This window comes from Podarcis filfolensis (genome assembly GCF_964270895.1).
Source record: "Podarcis filfolensis genome assembly, chromosome: 13".
In the NCBI taxonomy this organism is placed as follows: domain Eukaryota; kingdom Metazoa; phylum Chordata; class Lepidosauria; order Squamata; family Lacertidae; genus Podarcis; species Podarcis filfolensis.
This window is the reverse complement of record NC_139615.1, coordinates 22,074,428-22,097,483: the sequence shown is the minus strand read 5'-3', so window position 1 is coordinate 22,097,483 and position 23,056 is coordinate 22,074,428. Positions and strand designations below refer to the sequence as shown.

The 23,056-nt window shown below is 38.8% G+C and overlaps 3 protein-coding genes across 3 annotated transcripts in view; 1 reads left to right on the top strand and 2 right to left on the bottom strand.

Moving 5' to 3' along the window:
• Nucleotides 1–23,056, top strand: part of LOC310746597 (erythroblast NAD(P)(+)--arginine ADP-ribosyltransferase-like) — a 420,131-nt gene that overhangs the window by 221,470 nt on the left and 175,605 nt on the right. The gene's annotated exons all lie outside the window — the stretch shown is intronic.
• On the bottom strand, nt 607–6,318 carry LOC310747383 (vomeronasal type-2 receptor 26-like; the record flags this gene model as incomplete). Its single annotated transcript, XM_083581746.1, has 5 exons — nt 607–1,517; nt 2,251–2,377; nt 2,822–3,049; nt 3,737–4,597; nt 6,157–6,318. 5 exons carry the CDS (start codon nt 6,316–6,318, stop codon nt 607–609), a joined length of 2,289 nt encoding a protein of 762 aa, XP_083437872.1.
• LOC310747382 (vomeronasal type-2 receptor 26-like) lies at nt 11,621–22,394 on the bottom strand (the record flags this gene model as incomplete). Its single annotated transcript, XM_083581745.1, has 7 exons — nt 11,621–12,531; nt 14,787–14,913; nt 15,903–16,130; nt 16,383–17,237; nt 18,388–18,565; nt 19,679–19,825; nt 22,012–22,394. 7 exons carry the CDS (start codon nt 22,392–22,394, stop codon nt 11,621–11,623), a joined length of 2,829 nt encoding a protein of 942 aa, XP_083437871.1.

The window sequence follows — 23,056 nt, the reverse complement described above, 5'->3', positions numbered from 1 at the left end:
TTAGCAGAACAAATGCAATTATTGTCTGCCACAGTTATTGATATTAATATTATTTTGTCATTGTTAAAAAGAATTTATTAATGCAGTAATAACATTGTGCAAGATACAGCAGACGAAATCACAGCCCCATGGAGCTTACAGCATATAAATTGACTGAGTATATGTATCTAGGAGCATGGAACAGAATAGGCAACAGGGGTTCTGGGCCCAGGAGGTCTGTGTAACTCCATGGTGTGAATGACAGTGGTCCTACTAAGGTTTTTTGGAAGGTTCATTTCCAGCTACAATGGTAGCTGATGTGGGAGACCCACCAACCTTGCTAGTTATTAGAGGAATTACAAATACACCTAGCATAAGTATTCCCAAGGGAATACATATATGAACAAAAAGATATGTATTTCTTCTTCTTTTTATTTTCTTCTTATTAATTGATCCCGGTTGTTCAGCTCAGGCCTGAGCAGAATGATGTAGCATTTAGGGAAGAAGATGCAGCCCAGTAACCCAGCACTGGAATTTGAGAAGGAATTTGAGAAGGGATGCTTAGTTAAGATCCCTGAGATCCCTAGCATCGGCATTCATATATATATGAAGAATAAAGATACAGCCTTATATTCTATCACCTTTTCTTATTATTAGTTGCTCCTTGTTGTTCAGCTGAGGCCTCAGCAGAATAATGTAGCATTTTGGGGAAAAGATGCAACCCAGTAATCCAGCACCAGAAGACAAGATGGAGAAGATCTCCACGGCCACCATGTATTTTCCTTTGGTGCTCAGGTAGGTTGGAACAAAGGATAACCACACACTGCAAAACACCAACATGCTGAAAGTGATGAACTTGGCTTCATTGAAACTGTCGGGCAACTTCCTAGCCAGGAAAGCCACAACAAAGCTGACAATGGCCAGTGAGCCCATGTAGCCCAAGACACAGTAAAACATGAAAGCAGAACCATCATTACATTCCACTATGATTTCCCTATCCAATGAGTACATGTCCATATCTGGGAAAGGAGGGGAGATACTTAACCAAAGAGTACAAATGCCAACTTGAATCAAGGAAGAGGAAAGGACAATAGAATCTGCCATTCTTTTCCCTACCCATCTCCTCATTCCAGATCCTGGTTTGGTTGCCATGAAAGCCAGAACCACAGTGATGGTCTTTGCCAACACAGAAGAAAGGGCCACAGAGAATATGATACCAAAGGCTGTTTGTCGGAGAAGGCAGATGAGCTTTCCAGGATGTCCAATGAAGAGCAAGGAGCAGAGGAAGCAAAGGAGGAGGGAGATGAGGAGGATGTAGGTGAGGGTTCGGTTGTTGGCTTTGACTATGGGAGTGTCCTTGTACTTCATAAAAATTCCAAGTACTAAACTTGTGATCAAGCAGAAAGAAATCGCCAATATAGTTAAGATGATCCCTAAATCTTCTTTGTAAGAGAGGTAGTTCACATCCTTTGGAATGCATTTAGTTTGTTCCTTGTTAGGACACTGTTCTTCTGGACAATTGACACAGGCATCGGCATCTTTAAAAAAGGAAGATATAGTTAACATCTGTGAGGCACTTTCTATTTCTACATTTATATGGCTGATGAAAACTTGACTTATGCAGGCAAATAAAAATACATGTTTCCAGAATAGTTAGTTCTAGCTACTTCAGCTAGCCAACTAGCCAGCAGGATGAGGTGGCAGCATAGCTGGAGACAAAGGGTAGAAAACCACCTTTCTGCCAGGAGCCAGACACCAACTTTGTAGGTGGGATCAGAGGGAATCCACCTCTTGACACACACCTAATGGAGCACACATTCAGCAGAACTGACAAAAAGGGGTTTCCATGAGTGAGCTTGCTCTGTCTCATCTTTAAAAGCTCTGTACAATGGGCATTTCAACTCTTGGGGGATCTTCATACCTTCTGTTTAGTTATGAACAACTTTCCTTGCTCATGCATCTTAAAAACTTGACTTATTTACCTTCTGTGGGCTGCTGAACCTGCACCGTTATTTGGTTAAATAAATATAGCTTTGTTAATTTCAAGTAAGAGTAGCTGTCATTGCGTTTTGGGGCAGGGATAATATAGGTTGGCAGTTCTTAACTGGTCATGTTCAAGATGGGCACATTTCCTTCTGCTTTCGATGATGGGATGGCTGGCAAACCAGCTAAAATCTTTTTTATAATTTCAAGGAACATATAATCTAAACAAGTAAATAAAAAGATGATGCATCACATCACCTTGATATTTCTGTTCATTATTTCTCCTACCCTTCTGGTGAGAGATCATCCCTTCTGGACATGGAGCACAATCATAGCAGCAAAATTTCTCTCCCTCCTTCTTTTTTTTGCTGTAGCCTGGGTAGCAGTTGTCATTGCACACAGAAACAGGCAGCACCTTTAAAGAAGCATGAAGGATGATTTGCACTAAGAGAGTAGGTCTTGAAAATAGCTTATCTCTTGGCATGAAAGTATGACTGAGAGAAGACAGTGAATTTTGCCTTCACCAAGCTCAGATTGGAACATGAAACCTTGTCATAAAGATCAGGCAAAGTTTATCACCTCCATAATCGTTTTCAAAATTATTGAACATGGCTTACGTGAAAGCATTTATTCACAAAACAGGAAGTGATGTTGTTGAGGAGACAGGGTTCTTTACTATATAAAAAAAAATCTACTGGGAGCTCACTTGGAGTGATGTGACATTTAAGGGGTATGTGATTTATTTTATAATAATTTTAATCAGCATTGTTCAGAGCCTAAAAACCAGTTAGAAATATGAACTGGCCAAAAATAAAAAATTTCTCATTTGATTATTTAAATATTTTTTGCTATGTCTCACCTGATTAAAACTTTTATGCCAGACAATTTGCTCATCATTAAGGGTTAATTCTTTGCCTGAAGGAGCCTGAGGTTGGAGTCTTCCAACTTTCACTCTAACCAGTGAGCCATTGGGGAATGTCACCCAGTTTGTAACATCAAAACCTGTAACTAATTCACCATTGTCATCAAAGCGCACAGTGTCTCCAGCACTGTTATTGAATGTGATCCACCTTAGAAAGTGATGCACCTAGATTGAAAGAGAATATGAACAACTAGGTATTGAGATTATTAGAATGAGACCAAGGTTAGATTAAAAAACTTTTTGAGATTCTGCCCAACCATGTTACTTTGGATGTAAGAAAGGGACTGCTAAATTGGTCCAACTGTTTGGGCGAAGTTAACCCTGCAGATTCCTATTCCTATTTGTTGGAAAAATGAATCTTTGCGTAATCAAAGAGGTGGTCAAATATAGGTGTTATGTTGCCACAAAAATAAATAGTTGGAATTGATGTCATCAATGTGTTGCAGTCTTGAAATTGGACCTGACTTGGTATCTGTAAGAAAGGTAAAAACCCAAGGTACAAACATGCCCTGTGACTCCTGAAATATCTTACTTCTGACCACATGTAACATTTATTCCATGAGCTTCAGAAAAGTCTGTTCTAACAAAGTTCTATTTCTAACAAAGAATTATCTAACAAAGAATTCATTCGCCTCCACTTTTGGGACTTTATACTTCCACCTATCTCTCCTGTCCATTAAGCTTCATGTGCATGACCCATTATAAATAATAAATCACTATTTCATAATCAGGGAGCTATTGCTTATGTAAATCAGTGTGGAAATTTGGTGAATTTTTTTAATGTAGAGATCCCTTTACCTCTGAATCATAAATTTTACTTCTTTTCTATTTTAAGTGTTGACTTGAAATTACCTGCCATGGCTGTACACTCTGAAATGCCAGTCTGTCTCTTTCTTCCAATCTTTTACGTTTGACATGGGATTTGTATATAGCATTCAAAGCATGTGCCATTGCATAGACAGCATTGTAGACACTGTAGCTGTGTCCAGTCATATTCATTTCAAACAGAACTCCAGAAAGGCTTTCCAGATTCTCTTCCCCAGTGCAGGTTTTCTTCCCGTCCTTCTCTTGCTGCTTAGACATCATTAGTGAACAGCTGAATGCTTGTTCCCAGAAGTCCTGGATGAAACCATCTCCTTTGGCCCAGGAAGGTTGTATCATGTCTGTGAACGTTTGGAATCCTAATGGCTGATTTGAATGAACTGTGAAAGATATGGTGCCATGGAATGCCTGTATATCCCATACCTTTTGTACAGAGTGTGATGCAAAATCCCAGTGGGAAGTTACAACCCAAACTTTTCCTAGAGGTGGCAATGCCAAGAAGGGTGCTAGAAACAACAACATTCTCAAAATCTGAAAGGATGGAGGTTCTCCATATACATACATTACATTGCATTTTCTCTCCATGAGAATTTCATAGTTTTTCTGCTGCTGTATAAGCAAGTCTATCATCTCATCCACATAATTCCATTTTGGTACTCTTATTATGAAGGCATAACAGTTGCCATTTTGGGAAAGAATTGGGACCACTGTTTGTAAAAACCTATCCCCTTTGTCATCATCTACAGCTAACAGTCCAACCCAAGTCCATTTGAAATGCTGAAATAGCCGGATAACGCCTATGTGCTGATGAGCCTCATTTGGGACCATCTGGTACAAAAATGGGAATAGCATTTTGTCATTCTGTAATGCTGAAAATGATCCATAAGTGAGCTGAAATAAAAAAGTAAACATTTCTGATTTTAAATAAAAGAGAATATTGTATCTCAGAATTATGAGCCATTGAATCATTGAATCAAACTGGGGGGGGGGGTAGCTAATGCCACAGAGGACAGAATCAGAATTCAAAATGACCTTAACAGATTGGAAAACAGGATGCAAGCTAACAAAATGAATTTCAATAGGGACAAATGTAAGGTTCTGCACTTAGGCAGGAAGAACCAGATGGGGGACACCTAGCTTATTAGCAGTACATGTGAAAAGAATCTAGGGGTCTTGGTGGATCACAACTTAAAATGAGTCAACAATGTGATGCAGCAGGAAATAAAGCTAATGCAATTCTAGGCTGCATCAACAGAAGAATAGTGTCCAGATCAAGGGAAGTACCGGTAATAGTAGCAGTCAATTCTGCCTTAGTCAGACCACACTTGGAATACTGTGTCCAATTCTGGGCAACAAAATTTAAGAAGAATGTTGACAAGCTCGAACATGTGCAGAGGAAGGCAACCAAGATGATCAAGGGTCTGGAAAGCCTTATGAAGAGTGCTTGAAGGAGCTGGGTATGTTTAGTCTGGAAAAGAGGAGACTGTGAGGAGATATGATAGCCATCTTCAAATATCTGAAGGGCTGTCACATGGAGGGGGGAGCATGGAGGGGGAAGCATTCTCCTGCTCTGGAGGGTAAAGCTCGAACCAATGGCTTCAAGTTGCAAGAAGGGAGATTCCGACCAAACATTAGGAAAAAACTTTCTGACAGTAAGAGCTGTTCAGCAGTGGAACAGACTCCCACATAAGGTTGTGGACCCTTCTTCCTTGGAGGTTTTTAAAACAGAGATTGGATGGCCACCTGTCATGGATGCTTTAGCTGAGATCCCTGTGTTGCAGGGGGTTGAATTAGATGATCCTTGGGGTCCATTCCAACTATAAGATTCTAGGATTCTTTGACAGCTTTCCCGAAACATCCTAAGCTCTACCAAAAGTTTCACAGAGATGCTAAATAGCATTATGAACATAACAGTTCCCTGTGATACATCACAACGCCGGACGCTGAAACACAAGGACTCAATGCATCAATGAATTCATATGTACTGGTGAAAATAAAACACAGGTGCATTATATTGGGGTAAATTCATTGTAAAAGTTTTGTTAGAGAAAAATTGCACTGGTTCAATTGCTCAATTGCACTTACAGTTAAGATGATTGTCCTAATTTTAAATGGAAATATAGTTTTCCCTTCTTTTTCTCTCCCCCCCCCCTTGCTGCTGACAATTCTACAGTTTAAATGATACAGGAATTAACTTTGTATAACACAGTTGTGCTACAATAGTAAGTGTTCAGATTTTATTATTCCACATTTGCCTCTGTAATGATAATTTGTACTATGTGTCTTTAAAAAAAGGGGGGACCTTTTATTCTTGTCTTTCAGTGTGCTGTGAGTCCTCTGGATTGTTTTGTCATTTAACTGTTATAACACCTTAATATCACTTATCAAAGGATTTGCTGAAATCATGATGGTGTGCCACAGTTGTGAATTTTCTGTACCACCTTATTTACCTGTGGAGTCTTGTGAATTGCTGAGATGATGGCCACATTGGCAGAGATTTCAGAGATGCATCCGCCAATGATGGTGATCAGCTTGTTCTGATTGTGACACTTGAAGTTGGGGACAAACCTCTCTTGTGTGGAATGCAGGCTGAGAGCAGCCTTATAGGTCATCTTTGCAGTATAGTAACTATTGAGGATGTGAAACCCCAGCGAGGCATTTGACAAGATGTTGGGATTCTCATTGATCTCTTTGACAGCAAATGCTAAGGCCAGGATGTGCTGGTAGTTCTTGGGCACTGAACTGTAAAAAAGAGTTGCAGCTATTTAACAAAACATCAATAATGAAAGCAGATTTATAGTCTTCATCAACACACTTTCAAGAATGAGCTGTAACTTAATACTCAAGAAGGTGAAATATTGAAGTAAAAATTAAGATACCTGATTGGTTCTGTTCCTTCCTGCAAGGTGACTGCCAGCAAGCAGTACAGGCAATTCCCAATTTACATGGGGGTTACATTCAAAGGCACTGTGTATTAAAGTGAGATTGTGTATATTTGAAACACAATTGAAAAAGCCTGCAAACAACTTGTGACTGCTAGCCTTCCAATGGACATGGGTTGTCAGTGAGCTACTAGACCAAATTCAATGTGTTCATATTATCATATGAAACCCTAAATAGCTTGAAACCCAAATACCTAAAAAGAGTTCCTTCAACCATCTCAGAGTCTATGGTGGCTTTGGTGGTGATGAAACTGAGTGCAACGCATTTGGAAGTGATCCTGACCAAGGGTTTTCCATGGTGGTTGCCCATCTGTGGAATGCCTTCCTAGTGAGGTCTATCTCTCTCTCCCCCATCGCTGTCTTCCATCAACAAGTGAAAAACATTCCTGTTTACCCAAGCATTTCATGACTTTAAAAAAACTGATCCTGGAGATACTGAGGTCACTGGCTGAGAATGATTTTAATTGTTTTTAGAATGTTTTTAACAGTTTCTTTAAAGAATGTTTTAGAGCTGATTTTAGTTCTAGTTTAGAGGAGAGTGAAACTCTTATTTCCAGTGATATTCTTATTATCTTATGCAATACAGTGAAGCAAGAAATATACAATAATATGGACCTTGTTGAAGCAACTGACAACAGTGCATTTTTATTATCTGTGATGCATAAATACAGTAGAACATCTGTCATAAACAGATGAAAACAGAGAAGATATTTCAAGTGAAAAGTACAAAAGGGAGCTTTACAGGCTTCAAAAAACTAACGTATATTTGAAAGCAATTCACTATATATATTATATCTCAGACTAACTAGTGCATGGTACTTGGCAGCCAATTCACAAATAACTTTTTAAAAAAATGTAGACCCCTATAATATTGTGCCTGTGTGTTTTTGAATTGAAAAGTATGATAAATATTAACTCTGTTTACAAATACAGGTATTACATGCATACCCTTTTTAGAGTCAGGTTGTGGTTCCCTGTCCAGCCTGCTTTACTTTTCAAATGAAAGTGTTAAAACAACAGGAAGAGTGAAACATGCTGTTATTTCTAAAATATAATAATCTGAAATAAATGATTTTAAAAACAGATGATTGGAAGGGCATAAGAGAGTGCATCATTTGAGATTAAGAACGAGGAAACAAAATATGGAAAAAAGAGAAATGGGGCAGTAACTAAATAATAAATATAATATACAGTGTTGTTATCCTGCACAAACACTATAGAAATGGATTGTAGGCATTCAACTGATTTTGCTGTTACTGTTGCTGGCTTCTGATCTGATTTCACTTTGATGTAAGCTCTTACTCATCAATCCCTTAATATTGAAGATGAATATGATGTAAGCAACCTCTGTACTTCACACAGTCACAGTTACGGTTATGGGGTTTTAAATAGTCTTTTGATTGATTTGTACATCTTATTGACTTTTTATAGCTATATTCTCAAAATCAATAAAGATATATTAAAAGAAAGAAAAAAATACACAGTAGTCATTCATTTCAATGGTGATGGTGAAGGAAAACATACTAGTGGTTTCTGCCGAACAATTTAATATAGAAAGCATGACAAAAATGCAGGATTGCACAATTATGTGTTCTCTACTATTATTCTCTTAATATATTACAGAAGCAAGAGAAAATAAATGATGCCTTACAATGGTTCATCAATCAAGATCTGTGTTGGTGGTTCTGTGAAAGAGAGGTTATTGTAGAGGAAGAAGACCTGGGAAACAATTTCACCGATAACAAGTTCACCTGGCTGGTAAAATGCATGAGGTATAGGTAAGGGATCATCATAGATGCTGCAATTAATAGAATGTGCCTGGCACACAGTAGGGCACAGCAGTACAAGTAGCAAAAGCATCACCATCATGAGCTTGTGAGCATAACATTCCTTCCAAACATAGGTTCTCATGTTTCCATTTACAACATTATATGTAGCTGTTATCTGTTTTGCTACAGCTTCCCTTGAATGATGGATGATTCTGTCTCTATGCTGATTAGCAGAAGGACCTCTTTGAGAATCTGTGAAGCAGACCCTGTTCTCAGAACTAATAACGGTGCCTTGTCCATCAGTGTCCCTGATCAAGGTATTCTCTTCATCTACTCAGTTTATCCTCCAAGACTCACTGAGAAGTATGTTTATTTCTAATCCCTCATCTGTTCAGGTATGTATACCAATAAGTTTGCTTTGGTCTGCAAAGGGGGGAAAAAGTATACTCTTAAGATTTTCCAATCCACTTATCCAAAGCAGCATAAGATATTAAATAATATAAGCTGTATTATGATGCAACAACATGTGTGTGGATGCCTGCATATGTATATGTTTTTGTATCTAGCCAAGGAGGTTTGATTTTTCACAGTAAGAAACTTTGAAGTGGAAAGTTAATTGGACAAGGATACTCATGGAATTTATTTATTATTATTATTTTTTAAAAACTAGGGCTTAATCAGCTGCTGAAAAAATATCCTAACATGTAAAGAGGAAATGAACACCCAAAAGAATGACAGACTCCTGCCTATGTCTAATATCCAACTTTGTTGATGGTTTCTTATGCCTCTCTTCATATGCAGGTTGGGCTCTGGATGTCTGCTGTGTCAGAGGATAGATACCAGTAATTCTGACAATGATAGGGATTATTATCATTTCCCTTGTGTGCTGTTGTCATTTCAAGTTGCCTTGTGCATTCTGAAACTGCTAGGAGTCCCACTGCCCTGAATATTACAACTATTATTTTCTCCTTTGACATATGATAAACAGTTAGTGGCGCACAAAATAATGAAATTGTAGAACTGTAGAGTTGGAAGGGATCACAAGGGTCATCTAGTCCAACCGCCTGTAATGCAGGAATCTCTTGGTGAATTTTAGCACCAATCGTTATGTTTCCTGGATGAAGGAAGTGGGACTAATAAAAAATCATTTTGGTATGCTATTGGTATGATTAAAAGCTTGCAGTCATGGGTAATTGGTTTTCTCTGAATGAGGAAAGTCAGGTAGAACCAAATTGTTGTTGAATTGTATAAGAGACTCCAAGGGTCCAAGCCCCTTCAATGCAGGAATCACAGTTAAATTAACCCTCACAGATGGCTATCCAATTTCTGTTTAAGAAGCTCCAATGAAGGAACGACCACCATTTTCCACAATAGTGGAACAAAGTATCAGACAGCTCTTACTGTCAGAAGGTTCTTTCTAATGTTGGGTTGAATTCTCCTTTCTTGTAATTCGAACCCAATGGTTCAGGTCCTGCCCTCTGGAGCAGCAGGAAACAAGTTTGCTCCATCGTCCACGAGACAGCCTTTCAGATATTTAAAGGTAGCTATCATATCCCCCTCTCAGTCTTCTGTTCTCTAGGCTAAGCATACCCAACTCCCATTGTTCCTCATAAGGTTTGGTTTTCAGACACTTTATCATATTTTTTTAAAAAAAATAAAAGTAATATTTATTAATATTAACAACAAAATATAACAATACACCAAAACAAAAGAGAAACAATTCCAAATCTTACAGATTAAAACACTAAACAAAGAATGAAAGAAAAGAAAAAGAAAAAAGAAATGAAACAAAGAAAAAAGAAATGAAACAAAGAAAAAGGACAAAGAAAAAAGAAGAAAGACAGACATATTCCCAACACTGTATTCATCATTACATAACCAAAGTTGATAAAACAAAGACTTCCACCGACCTCACAACACTTCATTTCATTCTCATTATATCTTTCTGTATTTCCTTATTATCTCAATCCTAATTTATTTATGTATATTTTGTCAATATTCCTTTCCCTTTCTATTCATGAGGTCGACACTTTATCATCTTGGCTCCTGTCCTCTGCACACCTTTCAACTTGACAATATCCTTCTTAAAATGTGGTGCCCAGAACTGGAGTCAGTACTGCAGATGGGGTCTGACCAAGTGATAGAGTGATGTTATTACACTGGACACTATATTTCTGCTATTGAATTTTATAATGTTGACTCATGTTAAGCTTATGGTCTTGTAAGGCTGCTAGATTCTCATAAAGCAGCAGATTCATTTATGTTAATTTCAAGAGAGAAGGCGGAAAGTTGAAACACAGCACAATTAATTAATATTTTAGCAGTTTGACCCAGCGTAGAAGGCAAGTTGTTTCCAGATTCATCATCAATATTTCATAATGGGAAACTTCCCTCACTATAATAAGAATTAATTTATAATAGTAATTACTTTATATTTATATACAACTTCCAGCTTCCAAAGAACTCAAATCAATATAATACTCTTTGTTTTCTATTTTTTTCAATAAGTGACCATGGAGCTAGGTTTGCAATTAATGACATGCCTATTCATTGTTGTTAGAATGTGTGTAATATGCAAAACAGAATGAGTGTACCTAGTATTGGAAGAATATAAATTCAAGCACAACAAAAGATCAATAAGCTGAAAAATGAGCAATCTGATTGCATTGAATTTCCTAGGAAGGGAAACTGTGATGAAGCCAGGGAATTCATATAGCCCAAGACAAGACAAAAGACAACAAAAGAAAAGATGTAGCATTGGAACCCTCATTACATTATATTATATTGCAGTACTTTTCCAATTCACTGTATGCATGTGGAAATGGACAGAAACTTCTTAAGAACATGATATCTGGTAAAAATATAAACCACTGCCAGAATGCTTACAGAAGCATCACTTTACAAATAGCCACAGGAAAATGAGAACAGGCAAAGCATTTTTTCACCCATAGTTGGTAAATGCCACACATTGTGACTCAATTTCTCCTTAGGTATGGGGGTAGGAAGGAGTCAGTGGACCACCGTATACTGTGTTAGAGCAAAACCATGGTAGGAGGTATAATAGAGGAACCAAATGTCAGCACAACTTTATTCATAGGAATTCGTAGGAATTTGAGAAGGAATTTGAGAAGGGATGCTTAGTTAAGATCCCTGAGATCCCTAGCATCGGCATTCATATATATATGAAGAATAGAGATACAGCCTTATATTCTATCACCTTTTCTTATTATTAGTTGCTCCTTGTTGTTCAGCTGAGGCCTCAGCAGAATAATGTAGCATTTTGGGGAAAAGATGCAACCCAGTAATCCAGCGCCAGAAGACAAGATGGAGAAGATCTCCATGGCCACCATGTATTTTCCTTTGGTGCTCAGGTAGGTTGGAACAAAGGATAACCACACACTGCAAAACACCAACATGCTGAAAGTGATGAACTTGGCTTCATTGAAACTATCGGGTAACTTCCTGGCTAAGAAAGCCACAATAAAGCTGACAATGGCCAGAATGCCCATATAGCTCAAAACACAATAAAACATAGAAGGTAAGCCCTCATTACATTCCACAATGATTTGCCCTTTCAGTGAGTGCATGTCTTTATCAGGAAATGGGGGAGATGTACTTAACCAAAGAGTACAAATTCCTGATTGAATGAGGGAGCAGGAAAGGACAATAGAATTTGCTAGTCCTTTCCCCATCCATTTCCTCATTCTAGATCCTGGTTTGGTTGCCATGAATGCCAGAACCACAGTGATAGTCTTTGCCAACACAGAGGAAAGGGCCACAGAGAAGACAATGCCAAAAGCTGTTTGTCGGAGAAGACAAGTCACCTTTCCAGGCTGTCCAATGAAGAGCAAAGCACAGAGGAAGCAAAGGAGAAGGGAGATGAGGAGGATGTAGGTGAGCATTCGGTTGTTGGCTTTGACTATGGGAGTGTCCTTGTACTTCATAAAAATTCCAAGTACTAAACTTGTGATCAAACAGAAAGAAATCGCCAATATAGTTAAGATGATCCCTAAATCCTCTTTGTAACAGAGGTAGTTTACAACCTTGGGAGTGCATTGACTTTGGTCCTTGTTGGGATACTGTTCTTTTGGACATTTGACACAGGCATCCATGTCTGCGGGGGAAAAGGGAAAAGCTGCTTAGATTTTTTTAGTTCAAACTTGTAAAATGGTTGGGTGGCATGCATATCTGTGGTATGACAAGGTTAAAGCTCATAAAGCATTTAAAAATCATATTGTCAGAAGAGCATTGTTTAATGTCTGGACAAGATATAAAGACTTACTTGAAAACAAAACCCCAAGGTGGTTATCACCAATGGAAGCGAAGGCTCAGAAAAAGCTCAATATGGAGGCCAAATGGCCAAAATATTGGGAGATTTTGGAGCAAGAATGTGACAAATTGAAATTGCAGAGTTTTGAGAAACTAAAAGATAAGGTGCGAGATTGGCTTCATTATTTTCAGATAATGGAGGCTTACAATTTGGACAAGAAAATTGGCTTCCAGGTGGGAAAATCCAAACTAGAAACAGAACTTTTAGAACCCAAAACTAAGATACTATCAAGAATGTATAACTTGCTGCTGAAATGGAATACTCAGGATGAAACGGTTAAATCTACTATGATTAAATGGGCACAAGATGTTGGACATAACATTATGTTTGCTGACTGGGAACAGTTGTGGACCACAGGTATGAAATTTACGGCATGTAATGCCTTAAGAGAAAATATTATGAAAATGATATACAGGTGGTACATGACCCCAGTCAAGCTTGCAAAAATTTACCATTTGCCCGATAATAAATGTTGGAAATGTAAAGAAATTGAAGGTACTTTTTTCCACCTTTGGTGGACATGCCCTAGGATTAAGGCTTTCTGGGAAATGATTTATAATGAACTGAAAAAGGTATTTAAATATACCTTCCTGAAGAAACCAGAGGCCTTTCTCCTGGGCATGGTCGGCCAATTGGTGTTTAAAAAGGATAGAACTTTCTTTATGTATGCCACAACAGCAGCAAGAATACTCATTGCAAAGTATTGGAAGACGCAAGATCTACCCACTGTGGAAGAATGGCAGACGAAATTGATTGACTTTATGGGACTGGCAGAATTGACTGGCAGAATCCGTGACCAGGGAGAAGAATCGGCAGAAGAAGAATGGAAGAAATTTAAAGATTATTTGCAAAAATATTGTAACATCAAGGAATACTGAGTGATGTTGGATTGAAATTAAGGGGTGGTTAGCTGTAATGGTATAAAAGAATATGAAAAATAGTTCTTTTTTGTACATAAGTTAAAGTATAAATTACAATAATTTAAGAAGATGGATAGAAAATAAGGTTTATAGCTGTAATGCTATGAGATAAGGATTTGCTGGATGAACAATTTGAACTGGAATACAAGAAGGGGAGGTATGAGAAGGTCAGGGAAATATGTTATTGGAAAATATGATATGAAATTTATGTGTTTTTAATATTTTTTCTTTTTAATTTTTTTCTCTTTTTTCTTTTTCTTTGTGGTTTGTATAAAATGGAAAATTTTAATAAATATCTTTTTTTTTAAAAAAAACAAACTTGTAAAATGGGGGATGGGGAGAGAGAGCTGAAACTCAATGGTAGAGTATCTACTTTGTATGCAAAGGGACCCTGGAAAAGACTCCTGCTTGACATCCTGGAGAACCACTGCCAGTGAGCTTCCTGGCTTCATAGGCTCCAGTCTGAAGTAATGTCATCCTATAACGTGAAAGTGTTTCCTTTTGTTTCCTTTCCTTTTATTTGACCAACTCTAAGAGAAACGACTGGCATAGAACAAGCAATAATTCATTATTATAAGCTTTTGTGCTTCCAAAAGTGTTTGTGGTTTGTCCTGTACTCTTGTCTTTACTGTCACAGGTGAATGATAACCACGGCAGGTGTAGGAAGGGCCACAAGAATGGACACTGAGGCTGGTATTGGGTTGAATTAGGCCACAACTTTTATTGATGACAGGAAAGAGTAGGTTTGGCTAAGACTGTGCCAAAGATGGCGGGGCCCCTGGACCCACTATGGCCGTGTAATGTAGCAAAGGCTGCCCACCCAGGGCCCCAGGTGAGCAGATATTCTGTCTTAGTCCTCATCTGTAATGTGGTTATAATAATAACCTATATTACACTGATATAGGAATACTATTCACATTTAACAGCATCCTCATCATCATTATCATTTGGAGCAGATTTGTCCTATTGACTATCTGATGCTGTTACACACACTTTAATTTTTTTTAGGTGGATTCTGTTTTGAAATGCTGTTGTCAAACCACTTCACATATATTCAAGGAATAATCATTCTCAAATAATTATGAACATTTCTTCATATCTTTACATTATATCTCCTACCCTTCTCATGAGAGATCATCCCTTCTGGACACAGAGCACAATCATAGCAGCAAAATTTCTCTCCTTCTTTCTTTTTCCTGCTGTAGCCAGGATTGCAATTTTCATTGCACACAGACAAGGGCAGCACCTGCAAAGAATAATAAATTGGCAATAAAACATTAGCCTCTTCAGTAATTCACCTCCATGTGATTAGAATAGCTTGGCAGGAGACTCCTACTCAATCATTCTGTAGCGTTCACTTCTTACTACTCTCCACATGCTGAGGGCTGAATGTCTGCATTGGGGAGCCTTCTCTACCTGTATTGGATCCCCACATGATTCAGAATCCTGATGTGTACCTGTAGTCAGCTCCCAGGATGTAGATGTAGAGGGTGATGGAGGGTCAATGTGGTCATGATTAATGGGTTGGGATGAAAGGGCTCATCTCAGACCTGAGATTATACTGCTGCATGGAGTCATCATTTAACATACATTTAAAATACTTTTAATCACAAAATTTCTCCTAAAGGATCCTGGGGAGCTTGATTTGCCCCTCACAGATCTACAATTCTCAGCACCCTTAGGCTGATCTCATAGATCTTTTGCCCCATATGTCAGCCTATGATGTGTCTTTAATTTTGTCCTCTAATCCCTTTCTCAGCTCAGCTGCAGTCCTTCAACATTTCCCTCACCAGTTCAGTACATTAAAAAAAAATTCTTTCTTATCCTGCCTGAGCCCTAACCATCAGGCTCAAGGTAAAATGAGTTAGATGTATAGTCACAGTTTGTACTAACACACTGTTGTTTTTGCATATTTGTTTGACAGAAACTGACCTCACTCTTTCAAAAAAAGAATTATTTCCATATACCCCCCCCTTTAGGCAAATTTATTATGACATAATATATAATATAATATAATATAATATAATATAATATAATATAATATAATATAATATAATATAATATAATATAATATAATAATATAATATAATATAATATAATATAATATAATATAATATAATATAATATAATATAATATAATATATGGATTTTTACAAAAAAGGGAAGGAACTACATCTAGAAAGTTGAATAGGTTGAAATTGAACTTTTAAAATGTTTGAGCATCTGCAGTCTCACCTGATTAAAGCTATGATGCCACACAATTTGTTCATCATGAATAGATAACTTTGTGCCCTGGGGAGCCTGAGGTTCCAGTCTTCCAATTTTTACTCTAACCACTGAGCCATTAGGGAACATTAGCCAGTTTGTAATATCAAAACCTGAAACTAGTTCTCCATTGTCATCAAAGTGCACAATGTCTCCAGCACTGTTGTTAAATGAGACCCTCTTTAGAAGTTGATGGACCTATATAAAAAGCGATTATAAACAAAGCTACAAAAACACACGCCATTGAAATCATTTCAAGGAGCTTCACAAAGGAAGTCCTATTCATTTTGGGGTTAATACATGGGGCGACTTAATATTTCTATTTGAATTTACAAAAAAGAAAAGATAACGTTGAACAGTTTGGGTGGAGTTGTTTTATGTAGATTTAAAATCCTCTTTCATTTTGCAGGAAAAGCTGGACTTCTTTTACAAGTGTTTATTTGCAATTACCTGCCATGGTTGCACATTCTGAAAAAAAAGTCTGTCTCTTTCTTCCAATCTTCTGTGTTTGGAATGGGATTTATACATAGCATGAAAAGTATGTGCCACAGAATAGACAGCATTGTAGACATTGTAGCTGTGGCCAGTCATCTTCATTTCAAACAGAATTCCAGAAAGGTTCTGTAGATTCTCCTCTCCAGTGCAGATTTTTTCCTTCTCTTCCCATTTAGACACATTTAATGAACAGCTGAATGCCTGTTCCCAGAAGTCCTGAATAAAACCATCTCCTTTAAACCAGGAAGGTCTAACCATCTGAATGAACTTTTGGAATCCTTTGGGCTGATTTGAGTGAATTGTGAAGGAAATGGAACCATGAAAAGTTTGTATATCCCATATCTTTTGAACAGATAGTGATGCAAAATCCCATTGGGATGTAATAATCCACACTTTATTAATAGGAGGCATTGGCAAGAAGGGTGCGAGAAACAGCAATAGTCTCAAAACTCGAAAGGATGGATATTCTCCATATATGAGCAATACATTGACATTTCTTTCGATGACAGTTACATAGCTTTCCCATTGCTTTATAAGCATATCAATATACTCATCTACGTAAGAGTATTTCGGTAGTCTTACAATGAAGGCATAACAGATACCATTCTGAGAAAGCATTGGCACTATTTTCTGTAAAAACTTGTCCCCTTTGTCATCATCCACAGCCATGAGCCCAATCCATGTCCATCTGAAATGTTGAAGTAACTTCACAACTCCTTTGTGCTGGTGAGCTTCATTTGGTACCATCTGGTACAGAAAAGGGAATAGTCTTTTGTCATCCTCTGTTGTCAAAAATGATCCATAAGTGAGCTGAAATAAAAATATATATTTTTCAAATCATACAGTCATAATGTGTGGTGTTCTTTTATGCCACCCTGTTTGATGCAAGAACTATAGCCACTGTCTGAAGGCCTCCCTCTGCTAATTGATTCTATCGATTAACTTTACTATTAATAAATTCATCCCAATATTCTTTTTCTGTCCTTTGTGGTACTACGAATATTTGAAGAATGCTATAATGTTCTCCCTTAGTCTAATTTTCTGCACTTCCTATAGAATTTTTTCCCTTGAAGTACTTATTTCTGAGAGCAATGCCAACCTTTCCTGCACTGCTTCCAGTTTGTTTACATCCATTTTATAGTTCAGAACCAAGACCTGGAAGCAGTAAGCCACACACCCCTAGAGAAAAGACTTGTGAGATACTGTGTGTAGTGGGGTAAAATCACAGCTGAAACAGCACCTGTTTTATCCACCCTGCATTTGTCAGGGCAGATCCTTGAAATCCCACAGAGACCCCTTGAGACAGGGACAAATTCAAGGTACTTTCTATGAATTAGAAACTATGTTTCTGTTTACTGCTGCTGGAGACTTTTTTCGGCTATATATTTTAGCTTGAAATCAATTTTAACCTGGAGATCCCTTTCACATTTACTGCTGCCAAAGCAGGTACAATAAAAGGTAAAGGTAAAGGACCCCTGGACGGTTAAGTCCAGTCAAAGGCGACTATGGGGTGCAGCGCTCATCTCGCTTTCAGTTTTCCGGGTCATGTGGCCTTCATGACTAAACTGCTACTGGTGCACGGAGGACTGTGATTAGTGCCAGAGTGCAAGGAAACACCATTTACCTTCCTGCCGCAGCAGTACCTATTTATCTACTTGCACTGGCACGCTTTCAAACTGCTAGGTTGGCAGGAGCTGGGACAGAGCAATGGGAGCTCACCCCTAGATACAATATTTTGCCTTCATTAAATTTAACTGTGGTTGATGATATGGGGCCCCAACATTAATTTTTGGCCTGATCTGGGACTGTTATCCAAAAAGCATTGAATTGACCTGATTGTACTGCCTTCTAGTATGCATTCAATTAGCTTTCTAAGCAAAATATCACAGGGAATGTTTGACTGAAATCAAGATGATGTGTAACAAATATGAAAGCTTTATGCCCCATGCACACAGCTGACCTGTGGAGTCTTGTGAATGGCTGAAATTATGGCCACATTGGTAGAAATTTCAGAGATGCATCCTCCAATAAGAGCTATCAGATTGCTCTTTTTGTGACAATTGAAGTTGGGGGCAAACCTATGTTGTGATGAAAGCAGGCTCAGAGTGGCTTTGTAGGTCATCTTTGTAGAGTAGTAGCTATTGAGGATGTGAAATCCCAGGGAAATGTTTGATAAAATGTTGGGATTCTCATTGATCTCTTTGACAGCAAATGCTAAGGCCAGGATGTGCTGAAAGTTCTTAGGCACAGATCTGTAATAATAATAATAATAATAATAATAATAATAATAATAATAATAATAATAATAATAATTTATTTATACCCTGCCCTCCCCGGGCTGGGCTCAGGGTGGCTAACACCAAATATAAAATAAGACTTAGAGTAAAAAGAAAAACAACCATGAAACAACTATTACAATAACAAATATATTGTACTCATCTACATGCTTTCAAGTATCAGCTTAAAACCATAAGGTATTATAGTTTGAAGAAATGTAACTTGGTGAAATTAAGAAAGTAAGGCACTGTATCTGAAATAGCAAGAACTAAATTTTTGCAATATTTTGGAATAGTAAAAGTGCTTTGGAAACTGCTCCCTGCGGCTATTGGAGTAATTTCCTTGACACAGAAACAATACCATTAAGATGAACTAAAAAGTAGCACTTTAATAATGCACTTTTAAATTTAAAAGTATGAATAACAAATGGGGTCATGTTTGCACATCCAGTAGTAAGTCGCTTTTGATTGCATGTTTCCCCTCCAGAGCATTTTAAGTTGTAGAAACAAAGTCAGGTTTGCCCTTTTGTAAAATGGGAATAGGCTGGAAACAATTGGAGGAATGAAACATGGCGGCATTTCTAAATTATAATATGAAATCAAATATTGAAAGAATCAGAAGATTGGAAGTGCAGGGAAGAGGGTATATATAGTGGCAAAGGGTGAGAGGAAACAAAATGTGGAAAGAACAGGAGTAACATAATATAACAAGAGCACAATCTACTATGTTGTTATTCTGCAGAAGTCCTACAGAAATGTACACTATCTATTTATTTCTGTGGAGTGACTGGTGGAAAGGCTATTCGTGATTACTTAACAGGAACATAATGCAGAAAGCAAAAATAAACAGTAGTCCAAATACTGTGGGGATACCACCTTTTCACACAAAGTAAAAATAGTTACTTAATCACAAAGCTGCATAATGGTGAATGTCACATGAACTTATTACAGACGAAGAAAGAAATGTTTCCTTACATAGGTTCATCAATCAATACATGTATAGGCTGTTCCTCGAAAGACAGGCTATTATAGTGAAAGTAGACTTGAGAAACAATCTCACCGATGACAAGGTCTCCTGGCTGGTGAAGTTTATGAGGTATAGGGAGGGGATCGTCAAGTGTACTGCAGTTAATAGAATGTGTATTGCCTACAGTATGACACACCAGTACGAGCAGCAACACCACCACCTGTATAATCCCATTGACAAAGGATGCCCTCCAAATACAGATTTTCATGCTTCCACCTACAGCATTATATATGGCTTTTATCTGTTTTGCTACATAGTCACTTGAATGGCGGATGATTTTGTTGCTGTTAGGGAATCTCTGCATTAGTATCTTGGTCATTGACATAATGGCTCCTTTTTTTGTCAGTTTCCCTGATCAGAACATTCACTGATTTATACTCTAAGCATGAGTGAGAAGTATAAGCTTTTAGTACTCTTTTTCTATTTTCAATATCTTTGTTTTTATCTATTCGGCTGCAGGTATCAATAGCTTTGTGGTACTATGCAAGAGTTACCTTCAGAATTCTCAAATTCTGTAAATCAGAATTGTTGTAAAAAATAGTTGATGATGGAGATACCTGATGAAGAGTGAACAAAACATTTGTCTAATAAGAGCATCGAGAGAAGGAATGAAGAATAGAGATACCCACAGTATACATATTTTTGTTTATAAAATAATGGTGGAGTCAGCTGGTGGAAACACGCTGAAACAACAATACGATAGAGCTCTGTCAATGCCTCGATCCAGTTCTGAACAACACAAGGCTCTAATATCTCTTTTCAAATTCATTGTTGATCTCTGGATATCTTTTGCATAAGACAATGCAAACCACTAATTTTGATAATGATAGGGAAGGAAATTGTTTTCCCAGTGTCCTGCTGGCTTCTGAAGTTACATCATGCATTAACAAAATGCTACAACTCCCTCCCTCAATAGTCTACATCCCCCCTCCGCCCTGTTTGCATGGTGGTCAATAGTTGGTGGGACTCAGTTGACAGGACCAGGCTCCCTGTGTCCAGAACTTGACTTTAGTTCACCCACAGTTCATTCACATTTCACATAACTTGAAGGATGGTTACATCTCTTTTAAGACACTGCGCCTAATTACTGAATGTCCCTTTTATTGTTATTGCTATTATTTTTTGTTATTATTAAAATATTTATGCAGTATTATTTATATGCTTTATAAAATATTAGCATGGGGAACCTAAGTCTCAGGTCAAATGTAGCTTTCAGTTGTGGTTCGAGGACCCGATCCCCGCGTAGTGGAATGAAAACACAAGGACACGTGATATAAGGTTAATGGGCAAGAAAAGGCCACAACTTTATTGATTACAGCAAGTGAAAAGGTATTGGCTTAGGCATTGGATTACGTCAGCTGACTCCACCCCCTCAGAGAGGGGTGAGTCTAAAACAGGGGGGTTTATTCACCAGTAGGTGGAGCCTGTTGATGCTAATACAACTATAAGCTCTCCCCTGATGTCACCGAGGGTCGTGCCATGGCCTCCCGCCACGCAGGCATCGGACAGAATACACGACCGCCGGATTCCTTTAATGGAATACCCAAAATTGAAGGTGCAGGCGATGGCCACACCTAGCCCTTCGACACACCACAACACATTATTCCAATGCCTAACTGCCACCCGAGCCCAAAAGGCTCGCCGCCAATACCCTCACAGCTGTAACCAATCCCTGATGCTGCTGCTGATGCTATTTAAGCAAATGTCATTCCCTTGGTCTGAAAGATGAACCCCATCATTCCGGTACAAGGCCTGATCGCCAATCCGGATATGGTCGTGAGAAATGACTCGGCCATTCATAAAGCGCACCCAATGGGCTATTGCACGATTTAAGAGTTTCCTGGATTTTTCAATGGCCATACAGTTCTGCGCACCGCGCCAAACCACTCTCTTCAGGAAGGAGGACCAGAACACCATTGTTCCGGGACACAAGGGAGCAATCTCATCCAAATCTCTTTTTATGTTCCATGACAAGTCTGCACTTCTTCTGTTAACAAGGTCATTTCCCCCTAATTGAAGGATAAGGATGTCGGGAGGGCCAAACATGGCGACTTTCTCCCTCAGCAATGGCACAAGCTCTTCCCAACGCATGCCTCGTCTTGAAAACCAGGAAACTCGCACTCCAGGTGGCAACCCAAGATTAGGGGTGAGGCCGCAGCTAGCCGACACGGGCCCAATGGACTATACTGTGGCCGCAAATCCAAACACTTTTTCTGAGAACGGCTGAGAATAAAGGAAAGAGAAAGACGGGTAAGTAGAGGTAATGCAGCGGAGCGCATACTAGCGAATGTAACCTTTATAAGCATCGGATTTCCACCAGCCCATTTCTTTAATCCTATCCGCCAGCAGACCCAAGCGCGCCGCTGTTGTGGTGGCGCCAATCCTGAATGAGTGTGCAGCATAATCCTGGGAAGATAAACCACAGGCATCAATAGCTTTGCGGAGTACCCTTGTGAATAGGTGTCTCAACAAAGGTGACCCATCCTCGTGAACCAGGAGTGGGCCAGGACTGGGCAGTGTGAGGTAAAGGTACCATTTAGTGTCCTTGACCGGGTATGGGCCCTGCTGCGCTGAAGCTGTAAGTTTTACGAGGGAACCCCTACCTGCCTGATCCGTTTTGGATTGACGTATCCGCACTGTCGTGCTAGCTTCGGACAACTGCATGTCCTCCATGAGGAGGCCGCACGTTGACCCAGTTGCATTAACCTCGGCTACTACTTCACCGACCCTCAAGGCGCCAAAAAGGCGATCGCATATGCAGCGGAAAAAAGCCGGCCTCAAACTTGGTCCAGCAGATTGACCTAAGCTTTGTGCATATCTGAGAGAGCAGCCCGTAAGAAATTGGCTTAGCATATGCTGCGGAAAAGAGGCGGGCCTCAAACTTGGTCCAACAGATCGACTTATGCTTTATGCGTATTTGAGAGAGCAGCCTGTAAGAAATTGGCTTATGGCCCTCGGCTCTAGGGGGTTGCAGTTTACTCCAACCTTCACTAGCTCTGCGGATCAGGAAGTCACTGCACGGGTTGGAGGAAAACATGGCTTTACAAAGGAAGCTGATGGCGGCTACGTGTATCTTTAAAGTTTTGGGGGCCCGGCCTAAAGGAGGCTATAACGTATGCCGCAAAGAACACCCAGGCCTCGAACTTGGACCAGCAAATTGACTTAAGTTTCATATGGATTTGGGACAGCAGCTCGTAAGAAATAGGCTTGTGGCCTTTGTTACTTGGAGGCTGCAGTCAACTCCAACCTTCAATTGCCCTGAGGACCATGAAGTCACAGCACGAATCGGTGGAAAAACATGGGTCTACTAAAGAATGTGATAGTGG